The sequence below is a fragment of the Triturus cristatus genome, chromosome 1_2 (assembly GCF_964204655.1).
Source record: "Triturus cristatus chromosome 1_2, aTriCri1.1, whole genome shotgun sequence".
Classification (NCBI taxonomy): Eukaryota; Metazoa; Chordata; class Amphibia; order Caudata; family Salamandridae; genus Triturus; species Triturus cristatus.
The window spans coordinates 472,149,673-472,162,406 of record NC_140580.1 but is presented as its reverse complement, the minus strand read 5'-3'; the positions used below and the strand labels follow the sequence as shown (position 1 = coordinate 472,162,406).

At 44.6% G+C, this 12,734-nt stretch overlaps 1 protein-coding gene across 2 annotated transcripts in view; it reads left to right on the top strand.

Annotated features, from left to right (window-relative positions):
- Positions 1 to 459: 459 nt before the first annotated feature.
- INPP5A (inositol polyphosphate-5-phosphatase A) overlaps positions 460 to 12,734 on the top strand; it is a 1,511,403-nt gene continuing 1,499,128 nt past the window's right edge. Inside the window, exon 1 of one of the 2 annotated variants that reach the window (XM_085606194.1) lies at positions 460 to 1,038. In XM_085606194.1, the coding sequence (XP_085462320.1) occupies positions 964 to 1,038 (75 nt within the window). In that variant the 5' untranslated portion in view covers positions 460 to 963. The remainder of the gene's footprint in view (positions 1,039 to 12,734) is intronic. The other variant, XM_085606193.1, reaches the window with a different exon arrangement.

Here is a 12,734-nt window from a genome sequence, read left to right as displayed (position 1 = left end):
GGAGAACTCGTGCAGTTTGTGCCTGTTGCCTCCTATATGCAATCTCTCCTTAGAGCACATATTGTTTTTAGCTAAAATGCTTACTGTTTGTAAACTGCTTGTAAACATAGATTCCATACTGCCTTCATACTACCATCAATACTACGCAAATTCAATCATCTTTGCTGCAATATTCCTCTCTTGGATGTTGGCCTGAATGTTGTATGCACGACAACCTTTGCATTTTTGCATAAGCTAAGGCTGTATCGGGGTGTGCAGCTCCGGGAAGAGAGGTACCTGACTGAGGAGAACAGGTCGGTGCTGTCTCTCGAGGCTCCGAGTAGCAACCACTAATGGGATTCCTCGAGCACTCTGCCAGTGCCCTTTAAGAGCTGTGGTGACGTCACGTGCACTACCTCCAGGGGAAGGATGCCGGTGTCCCTGGATGTGTGCGGGCGCGCGCTCCGCGAAGGCCGGATCCGTTCAGTGCGTGCACGGAGGGCCGCGCGCGCCCCCGGTGCTTGTTCTTTTCCCACGGAAGGGCTCTCCTTGGTGCAGGGCAGGCTCCGCCCCCACAGCCCATTCCTCCTCCCCCGATGAGGAGCAGCGACGACCAGAGAAACTTGCAATGATGAGGAGGGAATGTGCAGGCTGCTGCGGGTACAGGAGCGGGCTGAACTTTCCTGGCTCCGGGAGGCACTTCACGGCTGGGGACGTCTAGGGGCAGCCGGAGCCTCGACCCGCAGACAGACCCTACCTGCGGGCACCGCAGCTGCTCCACTCCAAGATCTGGCACCACCCAGGCTGTTCTCCTACCCCTTGAACCTCCCTCCCTTCCTGGGCTCTCCCTCATTGGGGTCACCCACCTGGAAGCCCCAGGGCTCTCCCCGGCGGCACTGAGGCTGCTCTGGAGAGAGCCGCGGTGTGCTGCGGATCGCGCTGCTCGGGCTCCCCGCGTCTGCTGCCCGAGTTGTCTGCTGGAGGATGGCGGTGAAGGGGGCATGTTCGGGCACCGGGATGCTGCTGGTGACGGCCAACGTGGGCACGCTATTCGATGATGTGAGTACTCCGATTCTCGCCTTGTTTGTACCCCGCACGAGACCTGGAGCTGCACGGCGCTGTGCCATGACAACTACCGCTCCATTGTGCTGTGCTTACCCCGACGAGTCCGGGGTCAGGTCAGCAGGGTGAGAGCGACAGCTGCACTCGGGCCCTCTCACGCTGGGGGTTGGGGGCGGGGGTGACACAGGGTGTGCATGTGGAGGAAGAGAGACAGTAAAAAAGAAACTGCAGTTCATATATAGAGGTGTCCGTGTACAGGGAATAAATACACTGCATGTTGAAAGTGTATACCTAGGCTGAGTGTAAACTCAAAAACACTATGCATTCAAAGCACGTCTGGATAACCAGTGCATAGAGTTTTGAACAGGAAGAAAGTGGACTCTGCACAGCATACTGCGAGTGCCTCAGTGTTGGCAACAGAACGCACAAGGAAGATGAGGGCACAGCCAAGACAGTTTAAGTAAAACGTGTTTTGGAACAAGCACACAAGTGTGCGGGCCACAAGGTACAGCGGGAACGCGTTAAGAAGGCTCCCTGAGTCCAGAGTGTGTTATATTGACAAGGAAGTTAAAGGAGGCTGTGTCTGCAAGGGATTTGTTTAGCGCTGCAATCGCTGCAGGGGACTCGCCGCTTTTATTGCCATCAGGCCGGGTTAGTCAGGTGATGGGGATTGCGAGTTTAACAGCGGTGTTTTAGCTCTTTTGGGGGATTTTTGATTTTGTTACTGTTGTAGTTTCATGTGGAATGTGTGTCAGCGCGTCTCCCTCCGTTCTTCATGATATCCAATTGGTGCTGCTGGGCCGAGCGTGGCACGTCAGGGGGAGTTAACTATGTTGGAATTTCAAGTGAGGTAACTGCATTTGTGTGACCGAGGGGGCAGCTGGGTGGTTTGTGTGCTGGTGGTAAGCTGTGTGTGAGAAGCCTACGTCTAGCAGACACGTGTGTCAAATGTAAGAGCAAAATCTGTGTTCTGCTGAGGTACATGTGCGAGCGAGAGACTACTGTTTGACAAATTGTCTGTCTCATGATTAGAGGGGTGCAGATTACAAGAGTGCGCGTGTAGGCAGCGACCGTGCCTAGTCAGACAGAACTGTATGCGAGGACAAGAAAGAGCTCGGAGATGTGTGTGTTTGCGCGCACGTGTCTGAGGGTATGCCAGATAGCACTGGGTCTAGATTACTTGTACAAGCAAGAGTGATGGCTGGAGGCGTGTGTGAGTGAGCATGTGCCAGGCAAAAGAATGCTGGATGCTGATTGTGCTTCTGCTGGGTTGAGTGTGCGCACACGTGTACCTATTGTGGCGAGAGAGCATTTGGATGGAAAGGTTTAAGGCTAGAAAGTGCTAGGTGTTGGACAGAATGTTGAATGGGATGCACGTGCAACGACAAGACTTTGCCAAGGGAACAGTGACTGTGTGTGTGGATAAGAGTGCCACGCACAGCATGGCTGAGGTGTCTGCGGAGACATAGCTGCACTGGAACAGAGTTTCTATTCACACGTCAGTCATACAGAAGGGTGAGTTTTTACGGTGAAACCTTTGGGTGAAGGGTGCTTGGAAGTGAACTCACGAAGAAAGATGAAGCTCTTAAGATGACAGTGTGTTAGTGAAATAATTATTTATTGTAATCTGTACTTTTTATGATTTGGTTACTCAAATTCAATAAAGTTAATTTGATGATGACAGTGTGTTTGTGCTCAGGGGCAAGTGTAGTGTGGCTTGAGACTAACCTAATGTTTTAGATAGCACATCAGGATAGAGAAAACATAAGTGTAAATTGGTGGCGTTGAACACACAAGGCAAATCTGGCGGGTGCATTGAAAAATCTAATATGGGTGTTAAGAAAACCGTGCAAAAGGGATCAAAAAAAGCAAACAGTTTGGGTTTTGTGATAGTAGGGAGTGGAAGATAGGATAAATTAGTGGTGTGCAGAAGAGTGTCCAGCGAAGAGTAGGAGATAGTGCACAGCAGCATTCTGTGATGGATAGCATTAAATGAAGGGTCAAGAGGGAAGTGTGTGTTAGATTGGTGACTTGCCAAATGCACTATTCTGGCATGACCCTTCATTCTGGTCCGGTATCCTCACCCCGCTCTTCACATACTTGCTAGCATCCGGCACGATCCCTGACTCCTGGCGAGGAAGTATCTTAAATCCCATATACAAATCAGGCTCACGTTCGGATCATGCCAATTACAGAATGATAGCATTAATCGACGTTGAGGCAAAAATGTATGCTTCGAGCCTGCTGGTAGATTTAGAAGACTGGGTTAGCCGCACAAACTTGATGTAAAACACACAAACCGGATTTCGGGCAAGAATGGGCACCCTTACTAACATCTGTTGTCATCCTTCTAGTTAATAAAGCATAGGCAAAATCCAATACCCTGTACGCGTGCTTTATCGACCTCAAAGCGGCGTTTGACAAAGTACCGAGAGCTAAGCTATGGGCAAAATGCAAAGTTGGGGGGCACCAACTAAACTTCTGGAGACGATAATCAACCATTACTCACATACATGGGTTCAAGTTAGAAAAGGAGGCGGGCGCAGCATAACAAACAAGATTCCAACAATAAATGGGCTAAAACAGGGCTGCGTGCTGGCCCCCTGTCTATTCAACATTTACACCGCCGACCTTGAGAAGCATCTCCGACTAGTTCAAACTGGCCCCCCAAAAGTGGGGACAACACCAATCACCAGCCTCCAATATGCGGACGATATTGTTCTCCTAGCACAAACACTGATAGGTCTGCAGCGATCGATGACACAACTAGGAGGTTACACCACCTCTGCTCAACTAACGATAAACCTTAAGAAAACCAAGGTGCTATGTTTTTCCAAACATCACAAAACAAGGTCAAAAGGCAAATTCACCTGGAATTTGGATGACAAACCAATATCCCCGGTGGATTCGTACAAATATTTAGGGTTTCAACTCAATCGCAACCTTAATTTTAAGCAACGCCTGGACCAAGGGAAAATGAAAGCCAAACAACTCCTCTTTGCCTTCAAAATCCTACAGAGGAAGCTAAAAGGCTGGTCACCTGCTTAAGGTAATAGCAGCAAAATTCATACCAACAGTATCGTATGAGTCGGAAATCATGAACACAAAAGATGCCGCCGCCCTAAACCGAGCCCAATCGAGTTTCTTCAAGAGCCTGTTTTCTATCCCCCGATATATCTCTCAGGCACATATTTGATTGGAATATGGGCTTAAAAACCAGAAACCAGCCAGACAAGGGGCGATGGTCAAATATTATTGGCGGATGAGGCAAGCAGAAGACAATACCGTAGCCCACTTTTGCTGGGAAGAGATTGAAAAGCAAGCTAGGCAAAATAATTCTATCTTCATAGTTTTAAAAGAATCTCTTTCGGACCTACACCTCGAAGAGGCCTGGCATACAATTACCTCCTACTCTGGATTAAAAAATGCAGTGAATAATGCAACTAAACGAATCTTGTTGTTAATGGACAAAACTGCCTTTTCTAAGAAAAATCATGCATGGGCAGTGATTCAATCTTATCAGACGCTGAAACCCCAACCGTATTTGTCTGAACACTTCTCACATCATAAAAAGCATTATCTGACGCTGTTGCGGCTGGGGTCATTCCCCACGAAGGATTTGACACCGAAATGGAAGTTTACATGGCCGACAAAAGAATGCCACCTATGCGGACAAGGAGAAGAGACACTACTCCCCCTCCTATGTACCTGCCCCTCGCTACTAGAAACTCGAAAAATTGTCCTTAGCGAGATTTTTAGGAAAAATCAATTAAGGTCATGCAGAGCTGCAGTCATACAATGCCTTGGAGGCCTGTCAATCCAACTGTCCTGCAGAGCCATTACGTTTTGGAAAATAGCAGCCAAAGAATTAGACAAAAAAAAAGAATTAACTTGAGTGGCTTTGATATGACTGCCCGGACATATTTCATCTGCACTCGCACTATTTTCAGATTTTTCCTTATTGAACCGTCTTGTATCTTTTATAAACTGCACTGATTACAAATTTAATATTTCTTATTCTAACCGTTGATGACGATTGAGGATATGACCTCGCTGTGTTTTTATCTTTCGTATTTTACAAATCCCCATTTTAAATCATTTTGTATTATGTGCTTTTTCCATTCTTTTATGATTTTTTTTTTTTTTTTTTTTTTTTTTTTTTTTTTATCAAATAAAAGTATTATTGACTGACTGATGGGTGACTTCAGTGAGTAAGCTCCATTGAAGAGTTATGGTGGAGCGGGAAAGACCCCTGGAGTTAGAGTGCCTATGAAGCGAGTTTGAGGAGGCTCCATGGGAGAGGAAACAGCGCTACATCGGTTCAAATCGATCTAGGGGTATCCTAAGGTGACCAGATTTTTGAGAAGCAAAAACAAATACAGGCCAGAAATAGAAGCGGTACTTAAGGCTGCCTGGCATTGAAAAAATTCACATGCATGTAGGTACACAGAGGATGTGGCAGTGGCTTTCAAACACTCTTGTTCGTTTGAACTCTTCATTTACAAGGCTACTTTTACAAAACATTAGCTATGGGATGACCTGTGTCCTGTGCCCCGTGCCCTCCTCACCCACCCATTTCTGGCTCCCTTCTGCTGGGAGCGTGCTGCTGGCCTTGTCTTGCACATCCCAATAGAAAGAAATAAAAACTTATTTGTTTCAGACTTTAGAGGTGCCCGTGGAAACATTGTGTTGTGCTTTGCAGGATGACTTGACTTTTGTCTCGAAAAACAGACATTTATTATTATTATTTAATTGAGAAAAGTGTCAGGGAACCTGTGACTGTATCGGTAAATCTGGTACAACTGGTCACAGGCTTAAGCCCTAGTGGTGGGGGATTACTAAATTATGATCATGGGTAGCGAGATGAGTTCAACGGATCACCATGAGAAGTGCAGAGTGCACCAGCTATAAGCCTTTGGTATGATGGACGGTGAGTCTTGCATTCTAGGAAGGTCCAAAGGGGACTTCACAGTCTGGCCTGTAGCAGTAAAGTGCTTCACTGTTGGGCTGATAAAGGAACAGGTTATCTCTTCTCAGAAAGCTGAGCATTTGGTGAGTGTCATTTACCATGACTAAACCGCATTCATGTTTTGTAGCCAGACAGAGCAACGTCACCATCTAAATCATGGGCTTCAGGTTCTTGCTTTGTTTTGCTTTGGCTCCAGAAAGAATCAATATTTTCTCTCCATCGTTGTTTACAACACTTGAATACATGTTCTATCATGGTGTCCATTGGTGTGCGTTGAGTGTGGAGCCGGTCTACACTTTCACCTTAAAGTTCTTAGAGTTTCACCTTGATGCATTGCTCTACTGTCAGTCTTTGTCAGTACCGCTTTAGTTCGGACTTCATATGAAACAGCATTCTTATTTTTCTAATACCAAAGTAAAATATGGGTACACATTATTTGAAGTATTCTTTACAGGGTTAAATACAACTTTCAGAAGTTCTCGCTAACATCTGAATGAGTTAGCAGCCATGCCAGCACGGGTCATATGGAGCTCTTGATCCTGGTATGCCCAGAGCAAAACCTTAGTGATGGTTTGAGGAAGTCGCATGACTGATGTACGATGCTCTAGCATGTTGATAGTTGGAAGGCCTGATGTATGACGTATTGGGTGGAAGGGAGAGCAAGTAGGTAAGAGACGTGGAGTTGAATAGGGCTATCCGTGCATTTCTAGGTGATGAAGTTGGAATGAGAAGGCTAGCAGCAGGCAACGGGTATTTTCTATGTGGTGGTGACATTTAGGGTGCAGGAGAGCAGTTGAGGAGGGTGGCAAGATAACCCGACCATATTTTACATTCTGTAGGCACCCCGCATACACATGTTACCCAATTCCAACTGTGACGATGGAGAGCTGGTCTGTGGGGTGGCGGGAGATACTCCGTATAATACTTAACCACAGGTGCCTAGAGATGTCAAAAACAAGGTGCTTCCGAACAGTGCGTTATGGCCAGCTTCGCGCAATAAGACAGACCACACCAAATTTTGACTTAGCAAAAAAGGTCACTTTATTAGGACAGGTAACTAAGAACCACTTATTGATACAATGTAAATATTATCAAATTGCTTCCCAAACATTTTTGCCACAAACAATTCCAAAAATACCCCAACCAAAATTTACCATAAATTACCCCATGTACTGCCCCAATGGCATCATTTCCTTTTTGACCATTTTGGTTTACCTGTCCAGCTTTTCCTCCACCCTCCCCCCGCCCCAGAGGGAAGGATAAGCCCGCTCCAGACTATCCAAACCCTCAAAAAACCGCATGAAAGAAAAACACATGAACAGAAACAAAATGTCACCTGTCCTAAACGTGACTTAAGATCAAAAAATTCATCAATATATATTATATATATATATATATATATATATTTTATTTTTTATTTTTATTTATTTATTTATTTTTTTATTTTATTTTTATTTTTATATATATATATATATATATATATATATATATATATATATATATATATATATAATTTTTTTATTTTTAATTACTTTTTTTTTTTCTTTTTTTTTTTTTTTTATACAGAAAAAAGAGGGTGGGAGGGAGGGTCACAAAAAACGACGTCTCCCTGCCTCAGCGATCGTTTCCCGCCTAAACGCCTTCCCAACGGTGAAAAACCTAAGCCCCGCCCCCTACCTAACACGTGATTCGCTGCGTGGTCTGTACCATCGCGCGAACCTTCCCAGGGGGACACCCGGCTCGCGCCGCGGTCCCCCCGGGTCCCATTGCACACACTCAGTGAACGGAACACTCTGAACTCCCAGGTTGGTAAAAGTAGCTCTTTGTTTCTAGTCCACAGATCTGTACATGAAACATTCTCGGCTTGGCATCTGGTAGCAGAACATTTCTAGGTCTGATTTTTAATTGAAGCTGGCTTGAGCTCGCTGGGTATCGACAGACCTCATGATTGTTGACTGCTCCTGATGGTTCTGCCAAGTGACATTTTGCAGCCTTGTCAGGATTTAATTTGACTTTCACCTAGTTAAAATCATGTTTTTAGGCATAGCGTCTTTGTAGGAGTCGCTAGAAAGACTGAGAAATAAAACCAAGCATGCATTTCCATTACTTAATGTAAAGGAAGCCGAGCGTTCAGGCTCTCCACCGCTTGGGTGTCCTCTGGAGTCTGTGTTTGGTTAGTGGAGTGAACATGCACTAGACCTTCTGGGTCGACTTTGAGGGTCTTTGGTAAGGGGACTTGCTTGTGGTTCTGTTCTACCTCCTAACACTGGAAACAAGTGGTTAACCGCAGAGGTCCCACCGTATTGTCACTGAATTAGACAACCCAGACCCCTCACAGGTAATCGTACCAATAAGAATCCGAGACATATGTTTGTTCCGACAGAAAGAAGCCACTTTTGTATGGAAGAAATTTCAAAATATTCACATTATTTATTTGTACTTTTTAAGTGGATGCAAGTGTTGCGAAACGAAAACGCATTTCGTTACTATGTTTTTTTGACATTATTTCTCCCGAAGTGAATGTTACAGAAGTATTTTCCTTTTACTTTTCGTTGTTTATAGAACTATATACATTTAGGTTCACATCAACATGGAATGAATGGCGAGTCTAGTATAGAAAGGGCTATAGCCTAGCACAATGGCATGCCTGTTCCTTACATGCATGCATACATACATACATGCATGTGTGTTCTTCAATCAGCCCATTACTCATGGCTATCAGACTAATGTCGGTAGAGGTTGACGTGCTGGGGAGTTTAAAAAAAAAAAAGAATAATTAAAAAAAAAAAGGTACAGTGCTTCCCAATGAAGCTTATATGGAAACAGATGTGCATGTGGTGCACTACCATGTTGATATCTTTTATATGAGGGGTTTGTTGCATTTTATGGCTGCTGATTGCACCGCCTAGCATCCACGGGTTAAGTAAATACTGAAAATGTACTAGTTGCTGCTTGGAAGTTTTTCACAAAGCACCAAATATGGATAAAAACAGCTACCTATAAAAAAATGGCTAAAGATAGTAAAGTCAAACCAAAATAACTTATTGCAATAGCAGGAGCTCTATGTGTAACCCATGCTTTGGGAATAGTACTTGCTAGGATGCGCTTCAGCGCTGAATCACTTATCTGCCCGCTTCGGTAGATTTCCTGAAATGTGTTTGCTGGTTAGTGGCCCAGATTTTTTTTTTCTTTTTACGTGATTGCCACTTATGAAATATCCTAATATGCAACACTAATTTATATTTGAAGTATTCTTCTGTAGGTTTTTAATTTAACTATACAGCAATCAAATTAATCTTACCACAAAATCAGTGGGTCAAAGGTTAAACATTTTAACAAAAAACTCAACCAAGTATTCAAAGGTTACCTTTAAACCGAGCCATTTTGGAGTGGTTTCGGTTTGGTAGAAGAAGGGACTAGCTAATGCAAATGTGTGTTCAGCGGTGGGGTTTCTGGTGAAGAGACAGTATTTTAAAGTAAGATTTTTAATGTCTTTAACACCTAAAAGAGCCTTCTCTTTTTCTGTCTCATAATTCAAAAGTATCATTCTTCTCCCAACCTTCCAGTCTTGTAGCCATTGTTCTCCAGTATTTTGCCTGGAGGGGTGGGAGGGGGGGTTTGGAAGGGCCACATGTGCAAAAACATACTGACAGTCCTCCACATGTACACCCATCCATTCAAAAGCACGCACACCTACACCCACCATTCACAAGCACATAAACAGGCACACACCCATTTACAGCTCACACAAATACATTTTAATTTATATATACTTACATGCACCCAACATAAAAAAAAAATACTGGGCTGGGCCATGGCAGTAACATGGGGTGGCGGGAGAGAGGGGTTCCTGAATGACTGGGGAAGGGGCAACTACCTCCTCTAATTGGCTGACCTTGTCATGGGTCTGACAATGAAAGGAGTACCTTCCCTTTCTCGTCATGGACTAGGATAGGGTTAATTAGATTTGCTGATCCCATCTCACTCTGTGACAAGGTGTCACTGATGGACAGTCTGTCCTGGGCACTTCGGGGCAAGTCTGTTGGTGACAAGCCCTCATCATGTTGGGAGGACCTTGCAGCACTTTGCTGGGCTGAGGAGGACATGCCCACAAGCCTGAGACATCTTCAGCCTGGCACAGTTCGGGTCAGGCTGACCTCTGTTCAGCCTGACACTCTTCATGTTTGAAAAAACATCTCGCAGGGCCCCTCCAACCTCAACAATGGGCCATACCTGCTTCGAGCAGTGCAGAGAGCCGTGCAGTGCTTAGTTGGAGCAGATGGTGGTCACCAGCACTCATTTTTTGGGGGACGGAACTTCTTTTTTTATCTTTATACTTTGACCCAATACATGAGAGACTGAAAATAGAGAAAGGAAGATTAGGAAGTTAGGAAAATTGTGCTCCCTTATGGAGAAGCCACCTCTCTTATTCTTTCTTGAATCATCTATGTTGAACTGTAAAAAGTTAAATTGTATTTTTATTCCTTTTTTATCTCATGGTCATCAGGTATAGATACGAGGCATATGCAGTTAAGAACAGAACAGCCAACATGTGTTTCGTCTGACAGTGTATTTGCTATTGAGTTCCTCAGTTTCAAAATGTTATCACACACAAAAATTCAAGAAGACTGCAGGTTAAGACTGGTGATCCATACTGAGACTGGCATACTGGCCCTTCTTGAATTGCAGTGTCTCTCCCAAAATGCAATAATGATACCAGGATTGACATGTACAGTAAAGCCAACTTCTATGCAGTGGTCACAGTTGCATTCCTGAAATTGAAACAGCAATGTCCAAGAATCTCCAAACTACGATTCTCCCCTAATCTAAACACGAGAAGACAAGAATGTCTCAAAAAAGTGAGCGGAGACTCTTGAAATCCCATACTCTGCATGTAACTCTATGGTCTGAAAAAGAACTACAAGCGGAACATCTCAGCTGCCAAGTCTCGTTCTACTGTCCTTATTTCAGTAGTCTGCTAACCCTGCCAGATCACTTTCCAGTCCATTCATGCCGGCATCTCCCCGGCTCCACAAGCCACCTAAAATCTCTCGCCCAATAAATGCAAAATATTGCTGGACTTCTTCAGCAGCAAACTCCTTTCCATTCATGTCTCCACTACTCCAGGAGTAATCTTATATAGATGATGCCTAAGACGACAAATACATGGATTCTCTTCAAGCTGGTCTACCAGGAAGACCTCATCCTTGCCACACAAAAAATCTAAAAACAGCTGCCTACTTCAGCGACGTCATACAAGCCAAGATCATCAATGCAAATTGTTCCTACTTTGATAATATAGTGCAAAATCATCAACCCATCCCTTAGCCACAGAACATCTCCAGACTTCCTAACACACACCCAAATCACTTCTATCCCAAAAAAAATCTAACCTCAACCCGAAGTTGTCAACAATCTAGTGCCCTTTATGCAGCCTCTCTTGGCTAAGCAAGGTTACAGTAAAATGGGTATCCACAAAACCGACAGATTACATCCATGCTGGAAACTTACTAAACATTTATTAGGCTTTTTTCAGAATGGGTTATGACATCGAAACAGCCTCATTAGAAGCTTTGGGTGATATTCCCTGGATGGTGGTGACTCCCGCCTCCTCGTTTTGCTCAGTCTCTCCGTAGCAAACAAGCAAAAGAGAATTCTTCCCCTTCGCAAACTGGGCTTTGGAATTAAAGGTACAGTAGGAAAGTGGTTCTCTTAAATTCTGTACAAGTGTTTTTAAATTGTAAACCTCACAGAAAGGGTTTATGAACAGGTCCTATTATCTGTGGGTTCCACAAGGCTCTGTTTTGGCCCCAGCAGTCTACATGCTGTACATGGTATACCTCTCTGAAGTTTGTGAAGTAATAGGGGTCTCTTCCAGGGCCGGACTGGGAAACGAAACCAGCCCTGGCAAACAGCTCGGCCGGCCCTCCTGGGGGTGAGAAGGGGGGTGCAGTTGAGCTGTTTGATATGGTCGATTTTGGGCCGTTTTTGTTACAGGGGGCCGATATTGCTGGCCGCCGGTAACAAAAACAGCCTCCCAGGGCCTAAAACCGGCCCCCTCCCTGGAAGCCTACCGGGGAAACGCCCGGTGCCAGCAACGGCCAGTCCAGCCCTAGTCTCTTCCCATCATTACACGGGCAGCATCCAAATCTACATTAAAACCGCTTCACTGCTTGACCTCTTCACGATCCAAATGGTACTTGTGAACATTCACACCTGGATGTCTTATAACTTACTCCGTTTCAATCCACAAAAGTCTGAATTCATCTTGTTCTTCCCCCAAAAGACAAAAACATCTTCCGCACTGACCTGCTGAAATAGGTAAATATTGCAGACTTCTGTCTAATACCATCACCCACTGTTTTTCCCCTCGGGATCATGCTTGGCTCCACCTTATCAATGATCTCTCTGGTAAATAAAATCACCAAAGTGTAAATGTTCTACCTTTGGGCCTCGAAAGAAATAAAGCCACTTCGGTCCCCTGCACTTGTAAAAAATAAAATAAAATAAAAAACAGTATATGCACTGATAGCGCCAATACTAGACTTTGGCATTGCCATCTCACTGGTTGTCTCCCGATTCTCTCTCTCTCGGCTCTACAATCTGTTTTACGTGCCACAGCTAGACTTCTCTCATCTTTCAGGAAATTCGATCACATCACTCCAATCTTAGTTGAGTTACACTGACTCCCCACTGAGGCTGAAATATAACTTAAACTGGGTGC